Genomic DNA, 16664 nt, shown 5'->3' on the forward strand with positions numbered 1-16664 from the left:
GTTATGGGCCACATGGGCCTTGAGAGGGAGGCACACCAGCCCACAAGGGGCTGGCGTGCCCCCGACTTGGAAGGGGTCTGAATTGGAGTAGGGAAGGGGGCGGCACCCCCCTTTCCTTCTCCTTCTCCCTCTCCTTCCCCCTTTCCCTCTCCTGTAAAAGGAAAGGGGGTCCGAATTGGACTTGGAGTCCTAGTAGGACTCCTCCCCACTTGGGGGTGCGCCTTGGTCGGCCTCCTCCCCTCTCCCTCCTTTATACACATGGGAGGGGGGGGGGGCGCCTCTAGACACACAATTGTTCCAAGCCGTGTGCGGCGCCCCCTCCACAGTTTACACCTCCGGTGATATTTTCGTAGTGCTTAGGCGAAGCCCTGCGCGGATAACTTCATCATCACCGTCATCATGCCGTTGTGCTGATGGAACTCATCTACTTCCTCGACGCTCTACTGGATCTAGAATTCGGGGGACGTCATCGAGCTGAACATGTGCAGAACTCGGAGGTGCCGTACGTTCGGTGCTTGATCGGTTGAATCGAGAAGACGTTCGACTACATCAACCGCGTTAATCTAACGCTTCCGCTTTCGGTCTACGAGGGTACGTGGACACACTCTCCCCCTCTCGTTGCTATGCATCTCCTAGGTAGATCTTGGGTGATCGTAGGAACTTTTTGGAAATTGCATGCTACGTTCCCCAATAATATATTGTCTGTTGCGTCTTTGTGCACAAAGTTTTTACTGTTGTGGGGGTTAGCAAGCCCCATTCAGGGGGGGAGAGAGAGAATTAGTTTGGAAAGTTAGTAAAATGTTTTGTAGATTCTTTGTAGGTCTAGTATTATTGTTTTTCCCGTATTAGATCGTGCGATTAGTTTGAGTTAATGAACTAATGGTGCATTTCAATCCTTATATAAAGCTATGATTTGCATTTGAATATAAACCTTTTACTACTATAAATTAATACAACATATTTTTAAATACTTTCAACAGTGTGGTATGTATATATATAATAATTGCACAATTAGTATGGTTTCACAATCATTACGTGCAACATGTTGATTAATTGCTGACATATTCAATGATGTCATCATATGCTGTATGGCCTGATTCGGATTGGTTCAATTGGTGACTCGCTGCTAGTTTGGTTTGTTCATACATTACATATTCTAGACTTAAAGAAAAACATTTTTAAGTTATTGTAAATTGCTAGTGCATACATAGGTTAGACTTTTGTGTTTGGACTTTGGACAAATTACATGCATATATTTGTTGTTACATTTTTAAATTTCTCAGATTAATGAAGTTGGGAATGTGGCACACTCACACACCCAAGTTTTTTTTTTTGAGGGACACACACCAAAGTTTTCATTATAATGGAGACAAAAATAAATTCCGCGATGCATACTGTAGCTAGGTATATCCATATGCTTGGAGACACCAAGAATTGCATAACATCGGCCAGTTAATTCTTCCTCAGATGTGTGTCAAACTGTCAATTAGCGCTAGCTGGACACAGCTTGTTGTTCCACAATGTGCATCCATCGTCCTTGGTTTCTCAAACCCTCCATCACATCACTAGCCCACCTCTTCTGTATAAATTAACACAGCAAGCCGTTCAACATCTTCACCGCATCTCACAACCACAGCCTTAATCAATCTGTTAGCAAAGCTAAACGGTTAGCTTAGCTTGCAGCTACATTCATTTCCAATGGCGTCCATCAACTGCTACTACTCCTTGGTGTTGGTGGTGGTTGCACTGGCCTCGGCGCCGTCGGCCGCCGTGGCCGGCGACCCTGACATCCTCAGCGACTTCATCGTGCCGACTTCCATGATCGGCATGCCACCGATGAACATCACCGGCGACTTCTTCACCTACACCGGCTTCCGCAACATTACCATGCCGATGCCGATGCCAGGGGCGCAGAACTTCACTGTGACCAAGGCCACCATGATGGAATTCCCTGCACTCAATGGGCAAAGCGTGGCCTACGCCATGCTCAAGTTCCCCTCCGAATCCGTGAACCCACCACACACCCACCCCCGCGCCGCCGAGCTGCTGCTCGTCCTTGACGGCGCGCTCTCCGTCGGCTTCGTCGACACGGCCGGCAAGCTGTACACGCAGGACCTGGCCGCCGGCGACATGTTCGTGTTCCCCAAGGGCCTGGTGCACTACCAGTCCAACCCAGGCCAAAGCCCCGCCGTTGCGCTCTCCGCATTTGGCAGCTCCGCGCCCGGCACCGTGTCCGTGCCCGTCACCGTGTTCGGCACCGGCGTCGACGAGGCCGTGCTGGCCAAGTCGTTCAAGACCGACCTTCCCACCGTGCAGAAGCTCAAGGCAGCGCTCACTCCACCTCCCAAGAAGTGATTCATGTGAGATATATGCTCCTGTGTTGCTCCTCTTTTTCATGAGTGTATCAACGCTGCCATTAACTAATAAGGCTATGAGCTAGTCTCAGTGTTGTCAAGTATAGGCAACTCTTCCTACTATGTAATACTATGCTTGTTGTGATGTCTGAGTCGTGATTGTGCTTATGAGATCCATCCGTTGCCTTCCCAAATGCATTGTAAAAGAACTTGACGCACGACTAAAAGCTGTTATGTAGTACTAGTACAACTTAACACACACACACACATAAGTCGCAACGAGTTCCTAATTTCCTTCAAGCGTCCTGCACACATATATATATCCATCGACCGGCATTGAGCCCATTGATCACAACCATCTTCTACGCCGCCCGAGAGTGGTGGTGGCGGCGCTCGCGCTCACGGTCTGGTGCCCTCTCCCTCTCCCTCTGCGGCGCCTTGCCGTGCCGGTGGTGCTTGTGCCCGGCGTCCCTGTGCTGCACGCCGAGCGCTGCTGCATGCCGGTGCTGCTCGCCGTCGGGCTTGCCGCCGTGCCTGTGGAGGACGTGGTGGTGATGGTGGTGTTGCTGCTGCCCGGCCGCCCCGCTGCTACGCTTCTTGTGCGCGTGCGGGTGCTTGCTGTGGTGGTGATGGTGGTGGGTGTGGGCGTGCGCGTGGTGGCCTCGGCCTCCCCGGTGCTTCGGGTGTGCGGCCTCCGGCGACCTGAACACGTCCTCCCAGCAGTCGTACAGCGGGTCGAACATGCCCTTCTGGTGGAGCAGCCACAGCAGCACCGCGACTGCAACGCCAAAAACACGGAGAAAATGAGCATTGGCGTCGTGAACATGAAGAAAAATAGCCACCTGACGAAACGAAATGCTTACGGACCTGCGGGTAGCGTGGTGAGCAGCAGGCCGAACATGACGAGCCAGCCGATGCATATGTACTGGATGTGGCAGCTCAGGTCCAGGAAGCTCGAGCACTTGGTGCTGTTCCACAGGGAGTGAAACAGATAGATGAGCTAAAATGATCAGAAACAGCAAGAGGCACGGCCGGATCCGAATTACTACCGAAAACATTATATATTACCTGCATGATCTGCCGGTGAAGAAATCGATCACGCTGTCCCACGTGTTGCGCCACAAGGTTTCGATGGCTTCGATGAAACCCCTGATGCCACCCTTCTTATGCTGCTTCGGTGGGCCGATCTACATGGGTTTCAAGGGCAGTAAGCAATGTATGTAGCTCAGAGATAGGAACAGCACGACACAATTATTTGTCATTGTAAAAAGGGGATCCGGATCGCGCGAAAAAACAGATCTGTGATATCAAAAGTTTATCAAGGCAAGAGACACACTGACATCAAAGATTGGGATGAAACATTGTAGGCAACTCTAACTATCTCCCTGCGCTTGTTTTAACAGGAAACAAAAGCTAATGAATCCTAACAGGATCACTACAAGGGAACAAACATTTCAGAACCTGTGTTCCATTGTCAAGAACGGTGGCTGTAGTCGAGAACTGGCATTCTGCTCTGTCAAGTTCACTGAAATCTGACGCTTTCAAAATAGCTGCAATCCACCACAAACAAATCCCATGTTAATTCCTAAAACAGGACTTTGGATTTAAGGACAATGATGAGCTGTCTTTGGTTTCTAACTCACCCGAGCAGCGATATTTTGATGCTTGGTCTGATGAGGAACGCAAATAGAATGAGCGGATAACCACTTGGCCAGGTTTGATGATGAAGAATTGCTCCTGCAAATGAAATTGCTCCTGCGGTCAGGTTTCATGAGAAGAAACTGAATGAGCAAATAACCAAAGCAGGGAACTGTGCTGATGAATAATTAACTGAAATGAAGTGTTGCAGCTCGTCAATCAAATAAAAACAGAAAACACCGAGACTGCAATAAATATACCTCCACATAACTGATGCCACTTAAGCAGTCGAACTGTAAAAGGAGTAAGGCAGTCATCAGAGTTCAGGAAAACTGAGGAGGCCAAGTAAATCATCGACTAAATTTTTAATCCAACTGTTTTATAAGAAAAGTAAATGTGAAATATGTTAGTCAAATATATCTCAGTCGAACGATGTGGGTGCGTCCATGTAGGTATGCAGGGAATAGAAAGGATATTCATGCAAAGACAACAAGAATGATGGTTAGGAAATCAGTTCATGCACCTATCATCTTAAGAGAAAAGAAAATTAATGCAATTAATGAACTATCAAAAGGTAGACAATTGTCTAAAAATATATCAAAAGGCATTTGCTTCCTTGCAAAGAAAATTATAATTTCCTTGGCGATGCATACCGTCAAGCTATATGAAGCTTCCAGTTTGCCAATGTTCTTAATTGTGACCTTGGCAGTACCAACTTGGCTTAAGGCTTCAAATGTAGGGACATTAATGTCAATTATTTTCCCTGGACTCCTGAAATTGACAAATCAGTGCAAGGTAAATGCAAAATAAAATTGCGTAATTATTATCAGTACCTCTGGTATACATAATTTATATCATCAGCACTCAGCTCTATCAGCAAATTAGTATTCAGACTTTCTGTGATTCCAATAGAGAATGAATGAGCTCCTGCATTCTGTGATGGGTATATATCAAATGCTTTATCCAATGCTAGCATAAAAACATGACTCAAGAATAAATGGTGGGAATATAACCGGGTGTTGGTTGATCCTATCAAATCTTCCCTGCACAATATACTGGGGCTCTTGGTTTCTGTATATTCGATTCTCGTCAGACTGAAAAAAAAATGGTGAAATAAAAACTCAAGACTAAACAGTTACAATATTAGCAGATTGTGCTTCAGAAACAAGAAGCTCGACACTTATCCTTGCAAAAGAAAACCTAATACTTGCTAATGCACAACCTTACCTCCTTGAAATTCCAAAGCTGATTGTACAAGCAGCTCCCAAATGGTGATCCACAGAGGTTAGGCTGGTTTCTGTAAGCTTCATACCCAACACCAATCTTGTTGCACTCAAGACCATCTAATGTAAACCGGACTCTCTCCAACAGCATCCACCTGGAAAACTCATCGCCAAGAACTTGCGGTTGACCGTCACCACCAGCCTTCAATATTTCAGATATAGAAGGAAATTATGAAGTCACGTGAGAGAAATACATGTATCATAATTTGCTGAATACCTTCCGTGGAGTCACAAGATAGAAGTCTTCAAATGTTGGCATACTATTGTGACTAACAAAGTCACCAATGAGATTTACCCTCAGAAAGTTATCTTTAGAAACAACTGTTTTATTCTCTGGACTAACAATAACCTCCTGCAGTGTAATGTCAAATTGTTAAAGGCGTACTGCTGTTACATAAGTGCTTTGCATACTGGAAGTTGAAAACAGCAAACCAGATATAAGAACAGAAAAGTAGTCCTTTGGATGATACTTTGATTTGATAAATAAATAGAATATTCAGAATATTAGTCCTTAAAGGGGTACAAGATCGAACAATAAAAGTGCAGTAAGCCAAGGTTCCCAGACTTGATAGAACTCCAGTTAGCAAAGGCATGTGAAAAATATAATATCATCATCAGGAGGATTGTATTTTGCTTGTGCCTATTCGTGCCAACATACTGTCAGCATGTACATAATCATGGTAATTTCTTCAAGAGTCTGTATTCTATACTAGCCTTACAAGTAACAGAGCAGAATTTTAGTGCCTACCGTTACAGAAGAGCCTTTCTTTACTTGTACTCTGATGCTGTACCCAGTTGACCTTCCCACAATTTCAAAAACATGAAACCTGTTTATAAGCAATGGACATACAGTAATACACAGATTTACTCAAATTTTGACCTGAATAATGATAAAAAACATGGAATGATGTGAACAGCATATAAGTTTGGCATAAGCATATACTCTCCAAGATTCTACTTAAAAATAAATAAATAAACTAGATCACCGTTAATCCCCAAAATGTGAACTGCCTACTTGATGATGTTAGCAAAGGAAAAGAAAGTACTATGACCGTGTCAGACCGAAATAAGAAGTACAAGATATTAGGATATCGTGCCAATTCAAACTCAACAGGTGGAGTTCTTAAGACAATATTTGTAAATATTACAAAGATATCTCACAATTAATGCCCATACCAATCACCTGGAAAACGTACACAGTGAGCCGTATTAGCTTTGCCTTTAATCATTTTATCAACTGCAAGGAAGATGCATGTGAAAGGTGTGACACAATGTTATACTGAAAATGCAGGAATGCTCAAAAAAACAATTTGTTAACTCACAAATTGATCCGCAAGACGAACCAACACGGCGATGAGGCCCACATGGACAGCAAACCGGCTAGTGCAATGCAAAGTGTAGAGGAAACATTAGATTTGCCGTGAAAAAGAGAGGAAACATTAGAATCATGAGATAGTTGATCATAGCTACATGTAAAATACAATAACACAAACTAAACGAGTATATGACATGCAGATGCATTCATTGCACAAGCACGTTGAAAAGAACTTCATATGTGCCTTTATTTTTCTCAAAAAAAATTCAACAAAGGGTGGATTTTATTGGTTCAAAATGGAGCATCAAGAGGATACAAACACTATGAGCACACACCCGGCCTCTGCATAGCTAGGATGCACACAGCCAACACCAACACACAAACACGAAAACACGCCGGCACCTAACAAAGTCATATAAAACCAAAGCTATGCGTAGGCGAGGAAAAAAAAGCCCCAAAGCAATCAGATCCGCGGTTTATTTGGTCAAAAACTGTTTGGTTCAATATTGCTACTACTCAAGACACTGAGATAATAAAATAAGGATGACAAAGGCCAGTGCGTTTCACCTCTGTATGCTCAATTACGTGACCGTTCTGATCCCATATCCTAGCCATATTCATGAAATAGACATCATTAGTTTATACGACATTGAAAATATGTATAAAGAAGGATGCAGAAATCGAGGGAAAGTCTGAAGATATGAATGGCCATGAGAGTAAATGGTATATGCTACACAAATGTATACAGCAAGGGTTATACTATTGTAATAAACTCGCTCCAAGAGTGCTACAGCACAGATTATAGCTGTCTAAAACTGAAAAGGTGGATTTGTGATTATGAAGATCTACCAATTGGAATCCCTCCCAGAAATATTGATGATGACAACCTATCAACTGGATCAAGTTCCAAAGTTTTTTTTTACCTTTCACAAACTCCAACAACATCAGCACCAGCATCTGACTCACATTTATGTGTCCTGGTAAACATTTCCTCTGGTTTATAAGCAACATCCTGACGAAACGAGCACAGATAATAAATCAGGTCTGAAATCACATGATTTGTTAGAGAGTATAGGGTTAATGGTAGGTAACAGTTAATATCAGCGATATGACTAACTTTTCAGTGCAACAAGCTGCATATAAAAACAATCAGACAATAAATTGCTAAAAACATTGTCAGATGCAAATGGGGTTACTATAACAAATGAGGAGATGCAGAACACGTAGGCATAAACGGTCCCACTCTAGCAATATCAGAACATACTGAATGGCAATCCAATATTTCGATAGCCCTGAAACATTTTGGAAACCCGCTTCATCGACTCCCTGTTTATCCATGACAAACAGAGAAATATCCCTATGATGTGCCCATTCCAAAACCTAGAACACGACATTTCAGCAACGCTACGCTACGATAGGGTCGCAAAGTGATGGGAACGGACAGCAACAGGGACTGCCAAGAGCCTGAAAATAGCATGCTATTCCAGCTCAAGTAGTACACCTAAATTTCTCCTGAAGGAATGAAGGATAGCAATTAACAGTTTAACACAGCCCACCAAAACACAACAAAATAGTAGAAGTACCATAGGAGCAGCATTGTATGATGGCTGGAGGCTGTTTGGCTCTAAGTCTTAAAGTGGAAAGTGGCATCCTGCTAGCTATTCATCAGAAAAACCAGACTCCGGTCTGTTGGTCAGGGGGGCACAGGGAGAGGGGCTTTACCCTCATGTAGTTGATGGCATAGAGCGCGTAGACGGCGGACTTGTTGATGGTGATGACGGGGGGATCCCGCACCGTCTGCATCGCCTGCGCATCGTTCTCCTCGACCTCCACCACCTGCGCCACCAGCGACGACTCGCCGCCGCTCTGAATCGAGCCCCCGAACACACACACCGTCAGTAAAAAAAAAACCGCACGACTCCGCGGCAGGGAATTGATCGGGGCTCGAGAGGAGGAGGAGGATAGGCTTACGGAGCCGCTGGGTACGGCGAGGTTGAGGACGAGCTTGCGGTCGCAGGAGAGGGCGCCGCCGGCCCCCGAGTCCAGGGCGCAGCGCTCCAGGCGGGACTTGGAGAGGATCTCCACCCCGACGGCGGGCCCGACCAGGGCGGCCGCGGCGAGGAGGAGGAACACGGCGTGGTTAGCGGGCCGGGAAGGAGGGGGGCGGCGTGGAGGAGCCATCGGCGGTTGCCGTCGCGGTGGCGAAGGGCGAGTGGAGCGGGGTGGGGATGAGTCGCAGCAACTGGCGGGCGGAACCGCAGGCGCGCGCCTCCGCTTCGAAATGGAGGGCGAAAACGTAACCGCTTGCGCGTCATGGGCCCCGAGGCTCTTGGGCTTGCAGTTGTCTCCGGCCCTCCTGGACCCCGGTTCCTCACTAGTATTTTTCTTTACCCTGATATCCACCATGGTAAGGGACTTGGACCGAACGCTCTCCTCATCATACATTATGTCACGTCATTGTATGCATGCACAAGTGACAAAACTGATGATGTCAACGGAAATCTTTTGGGTCAGTTTTTAAAATGTTTTATCTCTTAAATGAAAAATCTGATTGTAAACCATTTTCATATTAAATCCGTCGCGACAACATCTTCAAAACTAGATCTCATATCAATATGTTCCGATGGCTTTTTTGGGTTAAAAATTGCCATGTCTATTGCACATAAATAACCATGATGTTTACGTTGAAGTTGTCATGATATGTTTCAACTACTTTTTCTTCTACGTTTAAAGTAAATTTTGACATTTTATAAAAAAGAATTAAGAAACTAAATCCATGACATAATTTTGATATGGTTCACAATCAAAAATAAATCCGCCGTCAATTGCTTTAAAAATGCATGGTCAACGACTCAAATTTGCAATGAACCACAAACTAAAATTGCCATGATGGATTACTTAAATTTTTCATGATACATGCACTAAAATATTTCATGGTTCATACAGAAAATAATTTTCATGGTCAAAATACTAAAATTGCCATGATCTACAAACTAAATTTGTCATGACGAATTACAAAAAAAATTACCATGATCCATGAATTAAATTTGCCATGGTTAATTACTTAAAGTTGACATGGTCAATTAATACAATTTACTGTGAAATACAATGGTAACTTTAAATCTAGAAAAAAACAGATGAAACATATCATGGCAATTTTAGTATAAACACTATGGCAACTTCAGTGTAACATCATGGCAACTTTTGGCCTAAAAAAATGTCGCCAAAACATATCGATATGGGATCTAGTTTTGAAGATCTTGTCGAGACAAATTTAATGATGACAACTGATTTTTAATCAAATTTTTTATTTAAGAGATAAAATATTTTTAAGTCCGAAAAATCAAAAAGATTCCACTGATGTTATCTGATGTGGTAAAATGGATGGTAATGGGGACGTTTCGACCATGTTGCTCCGTGCCACATGTGTGACACTTATCATTTTGGTTTTTTAGTTTATTTTTTGAGTTGGATTCCCCACTAGAGACTATACAGTTGCTCAAAAAAACTAGAGACTCTACATTTAACACCTAAAAACACTGAACTCCACATTTTTCTCAAAAACAAGAAACTCTAGATTGCCTAAATAAAAAAAACTAGTTCTCTACACGTTGCCATAGGCCATCTCCCCGTCTCCAATGCAAAAATTACATCGAACAAAGAAAACAATACATCATCTCCAAAAAAGCGTCATTACTATACTAAGGATCGTTTAGAAAATTTTACAAAACAATAAAAAGCAAGTTCCTAGGGGATTCTCCCCCTAAATAAAGGTTTTTCGGGATTTCCGGTATGTCCCCCTAAATAATGGTGCTCTATTATAGGGTTGATGTTGGAGCAGAAAAAAATTCAATGCCCTAAAACCAATTGTTTGATGCCCTATTATAGGAGCAATGGTGCTCTATTATAGGGCTGTTGTTGGGAAAAAAATCAATGCCCTAAAACCAATTGTTTGATGCTCTATTATAGGAGCAATGGTGCTCTATTATAGGGTTGTCATTGGAATAGAAAAATTCAATGCTCTACAACTAATTGTGTGATGCCCTATTATAGGGTTGCTGTTAGAGCATCTAAACTTTGCCTTTTTTTGGACCTAGCAACACGACGATTCTTAAATGGCACTTTGTTTCGTGGTTCTCTCCTTGCGAGGCGATTCCCATGGCCATAGTGACGGTGATGAGTAGTGATCTTCCATCGAAATCCAAGCCGACTTAATTACCATATGTCGTCCCAGCCCCTTGTCCACGACTATTTAACATGCTAGATTTGGCGCGGTTATCATGGCATTATTTATCTCCATACGTAACCTATCGTGGAGAAGTCGAAGTCACCGGCCTGCGAGAGTGCGAGAGGCAGCGACGATGACGTTTTGGGCGGCATCAATATGTGTGCCTTCTAGCGCCACCGTGTGCCTGAGTCCTGACAGCGATTTTCGCCCCGTTGTACTCAAATTAACGGGGCAAAATCTATTTCTTACACAAATGGATCAAATAAACTCGACAAAGATGCATGATACTTATTTATATTACACAAATATGGGCTGCCTACTTTTCCATATATAGCGATCTAAACGCTTTTATATTAACTTACGGAGGGAGTATATGGTAATCGAAATGCTACTTTTTTTTTAAGGATGAAATGCTACTTCGATGTATGCATGGTGGTATGGGCATTTTGGCGTGTGGTACCCGTGGGCAGCAGCTACCTACCGCGCGCTGCTAGCTGACGACGGACGACTCAAAGTCGCGTAAGAATATGCGCGGCCGGCACGAACTGAAACTGATTCTCGAGCGGCGGGCGGGCGGGCTCACTTCACTTGTTCAAAGAGCTACAAACACTTGACAGCTTCAACGTTGTACGCCGAGTTGGTTTTTGGCATCATGCCTTTGCCGTCCTAGCTTGAACCGGTCACCATGACCATCGCCATGCATGTACTCGATCTACTCACCAGCTGGTGCCTATATATGTGTGCTCGATACGCATGTCATGGCAAACCACACTGCTTCCACACCTTCCCAGCGCAACGCTCTCTCTAACACACGTACACGCAACTTCCCCAAACCCAGTTCCGCCGCCATGGTGACGTTCACGGCACGCCGGAGCGAGCCCGAGCTGGTGCGCCCGGCGCGGCCGACGCCCGTCGAGACCAAGGCCCTCTCCGACCTCGACGACCAGTGGTCGCTGCGCTTCTACGAGTCCATCGTCGGCTTCTTCCGCAGCCCGCCCGGCGAAAGCGTCAAGCCGGGCAAAGTGGCCAAGGGCATCAAGGCCGCCGTGGCGGCGGCTCTGGTGTACTACTACCCCATGGCTGGGCGTCTGCGGAAGCTCCCCGAGGGAAACAAGCTGGTGGTGGACTGCACGGGGGAAGGGGTGATGTTCGTGGAGGCCAGCGCAGACGTGCGGCTGGAGGACCTCGGCCAGCCGTTGGTGCCGCCGTACCCGTGCGTCGAGGAGTTCCTGGGAGACGCCGGTGACACCAGGGATGTGCTTGCCAAGCCTCTGCTTTTCCTGCAGGTACGTAGCTAGCGTTTCTTAACTGTATTTGTTTCGTTTTCACTTGTGTTCTTTCTCTAGTTTATTTATGAGAATTATTACGGGCGTTAATATGCGAGCAGTATTAGTTTGAGGTTTTGGATGCATTATTATTTGCTGGGTAAAACTATAGGCAAATTTTGCCAGGTATTTGTTTTTGTATTTTCTTGTTGTGTACCAGCAGCATGTTACAATCATATTCACTTCAATTACAAGGTGTTGTCAAGTAAAATGAATAAATTATTTATTCATCAACACTATGACTTAGTGTAAAAAAACTTTGTCCAAATTATTTTTGTCTTGACACTCGCATCAAAATACAAATGAAAGCACATATGTATACTCCTATGTTACCATTTTAATTATAAAAATGAGTATATAAATATGAAGATGGGTGACTTTAGTGGCCATCTTAATTATTTTCCTACCAAAGCATGTTACCATTCATGATCTAACCCTATGCGTTGTATTTTGCAGGTGACACAACTCAAGTGTGGAGGATTTGTTATTGGGCTTCACATGTGCCATTGCATTGCTGATGGTTTTGGTATCCTCCAATTTATCAAATCCATAGCCGATTTTGCATGTGGTGAACTCATCCCAACCACTTTGCCCGTATGGAAACGAGATACCTTCACAGCACGTATGCCACCCTCTATCACGCATGTCTACCCAGCATATAAAACATTTATTCAGGGGTTGGACTGCACGGGAGATGACGTGATGCTATCAACTCCCCCGCAAAGCATGGAAGTGCAATATTTATTTTTTGGACCGAAAGAAGTAGCAATTTTAAGGAGCCACCTCCCAGAACACCTTTCCAAATCCACCACAACTTTTGAGTTGCTTACGACTGTTATGTGGCGGTGTCGCACATTGGCACTTGGTTATGGATCTAGTCAGAAAGTGCGTATCATGTTTACTTTAAATACACGTGGGAGAAGCATTAATGGTGAAAGCATTGTCCCACGTGGTTACTATGGAAATGCACATTTTTCTCCCATGGTCGAGATCACCGTCAATGAGCTTGTTACAAAGCCCTTTGAACAAGTACTTGAGCTGATACACAAAGTCAAGTTAGGCACCACAAAGGATTGCATGAAGTCAATGGTTGATTTGATGGCATTATGGCGAGATCGTTCACCTTTCGGTATGGACAGAACATATGAAGTTAGTGATACAAAGTGGGTTGGAGGCAATGCATTGAAATTTCGGAAGGCCGAGCTAGTTGCTGCTGGCACACCACATGCTGGTGACTTCACGTCAAAGTTGATTAGCTATCATACCAAGTGCAAGAATAAAGACGGTGAGGACTCAACCGTGGTATCAATCTTATTACCTAAACCTGCAATGGTGAAGTTCACAGAAGAGATGGCGATTTGGTTGAAGAAGTAGAAAAGGCCGAACACAATAAGTCAGACATTGTTATATTTATGTGAGGTTTTACTTTTAGGGTCACCTAGTCTCTTGCTCCAAACATCCAGCAAAGTTGGTTGTGTGTTGCCATTAAATAATTAGTAAAATAGGCAACATCCAACTCGGTGATTTTATTTATCTATATTGTCTCAATGGTTGTATTGTGAATTATGATTTTCTTATTTTTGTTAACAATTATACATAATAGTATTTATCTTCATTAAATATATTACAGTTGGCAAGTATTATGTCTGTTGGCCATAATTTTAATGTATCATGTGAAATGATTTATTTACATTAAAGGCGCATGGGGCCTAGCAATTTCATTAAAACATGGAAAAACATAGAAAACAATCTAGTATATGTACAAGTCACTTGGATGTCAAAACAAAAGAAAGAAAAACAAGAAGTTCCATTGCCACCAATAGTGCTGGTCTATATTGTCTATATCTATATTGCCACCAATAGGAAAATAGGCAACATCCAACTCGGTGATGCTCTTTATCTATATTGTCTCAATGGTTGTATTGTGAATTATGATTTTCTTATTTTTGTTAACGATTATACGTAATATATAGTATTTATCTTCATTACATATATTACAGTTTGCAAGTACAAATTTTGTCTTTTGGCCATAATTTTCATGTAGCATGGCCTGGCAATTTCAGTAAAACATAAAAAATTGAAATAAAAAAAACTAGTATATGTACAAGTCACTCTTGGATGTTAAAATAAAAAAGGAAAACTATAAGTTCCATTGCCACCAGTAGTGCTAGGTCTTGTCCTATAAGCGACATGTAGCACCTTCAAGTCTTTCTTAAAAAAAATGACTGGTATGCTCAAGTCGAACATTCAAAAGGACAGTGAGAAGCAGCTCACCAAATTTTGCATGTTGTATGTTTTTCCTTCTCCTCCCACGAATCATCGAGATATCAATTATAAGCAGGGAAGCTCGTGTTGATTGCTTAGTAGAAGCATGCAATTTTTGTTCTTGAGAAATTTAGAAGGAGCCTTTTTTATGTAAATTTAGAAGGAGACAATCCTCTAGAAGTTTTTGGAAAAATGGTATTCACTAGCAAAATGTTTGTCAGTCTCGAACTCCCCATTACAAAAGCAGGAAGCTTTATTATAATTCCGACCCTGAATTGCAAATCCATCGACCGTAAAGGCTTCCTAGCTAGTGGAGACGAGGTCGTTTAGAGAGTTGAACTTTGGTCTCGCCGAAACCCTCCCCAGACTCAGCTGGTTTGTTATTGCGAAGTCGAAGCTGCAGTAGCGGGGCCTGGTGGCGTACGATGATGAGCAGCGGGTGGTGTGGTTTGTTCAGTCATCTTCTACAGCGTCAGCCATGCCTAGTTCTCCTCTACAGTTCTTCGCCTGAGTCGGAACTGCGCTGTCTGTTCTCAGGTGGCTGAGTCCTGGCGTGGATCTTCATTTAGTTTCACTCGGCCTCTGGAGTGTCGGTTGAGTCAACGATCGCCAACCCCGAAGTCGGAGTCATTTGCTCAGGGTTTAGGGATGACGATGATGCCTCTAGGGGAGAAATGGTGACAATGACGCATGCACGCTGTCTCGACGAGACCCTCTTTGGTGTGGTGTGAGTGTGGTACCTTATGTGTGTCGCTCATCGGTTGTGATGATTTTTTGTTCGGTTTTCTATAATTAACTGGGAAATCTGGTTTTCCCTCGGTTTTCTCTAATTGACCGAGCAACTCTTTTCTTCTCAATGAATGCAGGAATCATGCCATGTCAAAAATAAATAAAAAGATAGCAGAACAATGTGGAACTACCGGAACTAGGGCTGATAAGCATATCCCATGGAATATTCACCGTTTGCCATCAAGTGTGTCTCCTTCTCCTCCAGAAAGAAAGTTAGGGTTAGTGCCTCTCACCGGCGCCGGCACAAGTCCGCCTTGTCTTCGGTGGCCCTAGGGCCATGGAGGCGCGGTGGATCCTGGCAAGGGCCGGCGGGAGGGCTCCGTTTTTAGTTATTTTTTTCAATCTTGTTAGGGTTTGTTTTCTGCTCAGGAAGGCGAGAAGGCGGCGACTCTCTGAAGATGGAATAAAGGTCTCCCCGCCTAGCTCCCGTTCCGGCGGTGCATCCAGCATCGTTGGTGGGTGTGTGGAGGTGTGTCTCCGGCAGATCTATCTTTGATGGATTTGCTCAGATCTCGTCGTTGTTCGTCTATGTTCGTGTGTCTTCGATTTGGATCCTTCCGATCTACGTTATTCTTCATCGGCGGCGATTGCTGTTTTGGGGTGCTGGTCCTATGGGGTCTTAGCACGACGACTTCCCAACTGTCTACTACAACAAGTTGTGCCCGACTCCGGCGATGGAAGTGCGATGACGGCGGGTGGCTTCGACTCGCTTACTGCCATGATTGAAGATGAATAGATTAGAAGTTTTCCTGAAAAAAAAGTGCCGGGAAATTGGATATGGAATACAAAGCTATTTTCTTTTTCTGAGTAACAACTATTTTGTTTTTCTATTTTGAAACAACATCACGATGGTAATCGATAGCAGAGTGTGGGCTGGGATTTGCCCCATGCTCCCAACAAGGCCGCACTTGACGTTTGGGCCCTCTATTTCAAACCCCCTGTCTTTCTGTTCAGTTTTTCTCTCTTGCATTGCCGAGTGCACATTTCCTTGTGTAATATATGTGTTTTTCAGCGGACGATATTTGATGAACATGGTTCCACGCGCACCCATTATGAATAGAAAATTTCAAAAATATACTAGAAAAAAATCCAAAAATCTGAATATTTTGTCTAACATACATAGTCAACCAATATACTCGCGTATGAAGTTTCACGAAGAAATGTCATTCGTTGTATTCTGGGCAAAATTTCAAATCGAAGCTATATTTAAAACACTATTTGGTGAATAGTTTGGTCTCAATTGTATTTTCTTCACTAAGAATAGCACGGATGTCAATACTTCATGAAACTTCACACGTGAGTAGAATGTTCGACCAGGTTTGATACCCCAAAATTTTAAAATTTTCCTTGTATTTTTTTGCAAATTTACTATTCACGTAGGTGCACATGCAACCATGTTTACCTTTGTATTTTTGTTTTGCAGCCAATTAATTGTGCATGGACACAATGCCCTAGTAATCGACCCTC

At 43.6% G+C, this 16664-nt stretch overlaps 3 protein-coding genes across 4 annotated transcripts; 2 read left to right on the forward strand and 1 right to left on the reverse strand.

Moving 5' to 3' along the window:
- Nucleotides 1–1642: 1642 nt before the first annotated feature.
- LOC123125220 (germin-like protein 9-3) lies at nucleotides 1643–2355 on the forward strand. The gene has a single exon (XM_044545749.1). The coding sequence runs from the start codon at nucleotides 1699–1701 to the stop codon at nucleotides 2353–2355; it is 657 nt and encodes a 218-aa protein (XP_044401684.1). The 5' UTR covers nucleotides 1643–1698.
- A 180-nt stretch (nucleotides 2356–2535) lies between these two features.
- LOC123122249 (protein HAPLESS 2) lies at nucleotides 2536–8860 on the reverse strand. Of its 2 annotated transcripts, none has more exons than XM_044542403.1 (18): nucleotides 8562–8860; nucleotides 8313–8456; nucleotides 7514–7602; nucleotides 7158–7197; nucleotides 6598–6655; nucleotides 6452–6512; nucleotides 6024–6102; nucleotides 5493–5627; nucleotides 5220–5417; nucleotides 5006–5086; nucleotides 4826–4926; nucleotides 4646–4763; nucleotides 4253–4285; nucleotides 3998–4091; nucleotides 3816–3904; nucleotides 3423–3541; nucleotides 3222–3322; nucleotides 2536–3132 (listed from the first exon to the last, which is right to left on the reverse strand). In XM_044542403.1, the coding sequence occupies exons 1-18, from the start codon at nucleotides 8769–8771 to the stop codon at nucleotides 2717–2719; spliced, it is 2166 nt and encodes a 721-aa protein (XP_044398338.1). In that variant the 5' UTR covers nucleotides 8772–8860; the 3' UTR covers nucleotides 2536–2716. The 2 variants fall into 2 exon arrangements, with proteins under 2 accessions (XP_044398338.1, XP_044398337.1); XM_044542402.1 differs by having other exon boundaries at nucleotides 3998–4109.
- A 2738-nt stretch (nucleotides 8861–11598) lies between these two features.
- On the forward strand, nucleotides 11599–13686 carry LOC123125221 (acyl transferase 1). Its single transcript, XM_044545750.1, has 2 exons — nucleotides 11599–12104; nucleotides 12600–13686. Exons 1-2 carry the CDS (start codon nucleotides 11667–11669, stop codon nucleotides 13515–13517), a joined length of 1356 nt encoding a protein of 451 aa, XP_044401685.1. The 5' UTR covers nucleotides 11599–11666; the 3' UTR covers nucleotides 13518–13686.
- The last annotated feature ends 2978 nt before the right edge of the window (nucleotides 13687–16664 follow it).

The sequence above is a fragment of the Triticum aestivum genome, chromosome 5D (assembly GCF_018294505.1).
Source record: "Triticum aestivum cultivar Chinese Spring chromosome 5D, IWGSC CS RefSeq v2.1, whole genome shotgun sequence".
Classification (NCBI taxonomy): domain Eukaryota; kingdom Viridiplantae; phylum Streptophyta; class Magnoliopsida; order Poales; family Poaceae; genus Triticum; species Triticum aestivum.

Coding starts and splice junctions, on each gene's coding strand:
- LOC123125221 (XM_044545750.1), top strand. CDS start 11,667: ATGGTGACGTTCACGGCACGCCGGAGCGAGCCCGAGCTGGTGCGCCCG. Junction 12,105..12,599: donor AGCCTCTGCTTTTCCTGCAG/GTACGTAGCTAG, acceptor TGTATTTTGCAG/GTGACACAACTCAAGTGTGG.
- LOC123122249 (XM_044542402.1), bottom strand. CDS start 8,771: ATGGCTCCTCCACGCCGCCCCCCTCCTTCCCGGCCCGCTAACCACGCC. Junction 5,087..5,219: donor AGCTTTGGAATTTCAAGGAG/GTAAGGTTGTGC, acceptor TTTTTTTTTCAG/TCTGACGAGAATCGAATATA. Junction 4,764..4,825: donor ATAAATTATGTATACCAGAG/GTACTGATAATA, acceptor TGTCAATTTCAG/GAGTCCAGGGAAAATAATTG.
- LOC123125220 (XM_044545749.1), top strand. CDS start 1,699: ATGGCGTCCATCAACTGCTACTACTCCTTGGTGTTGGTGGTGGTTGCA.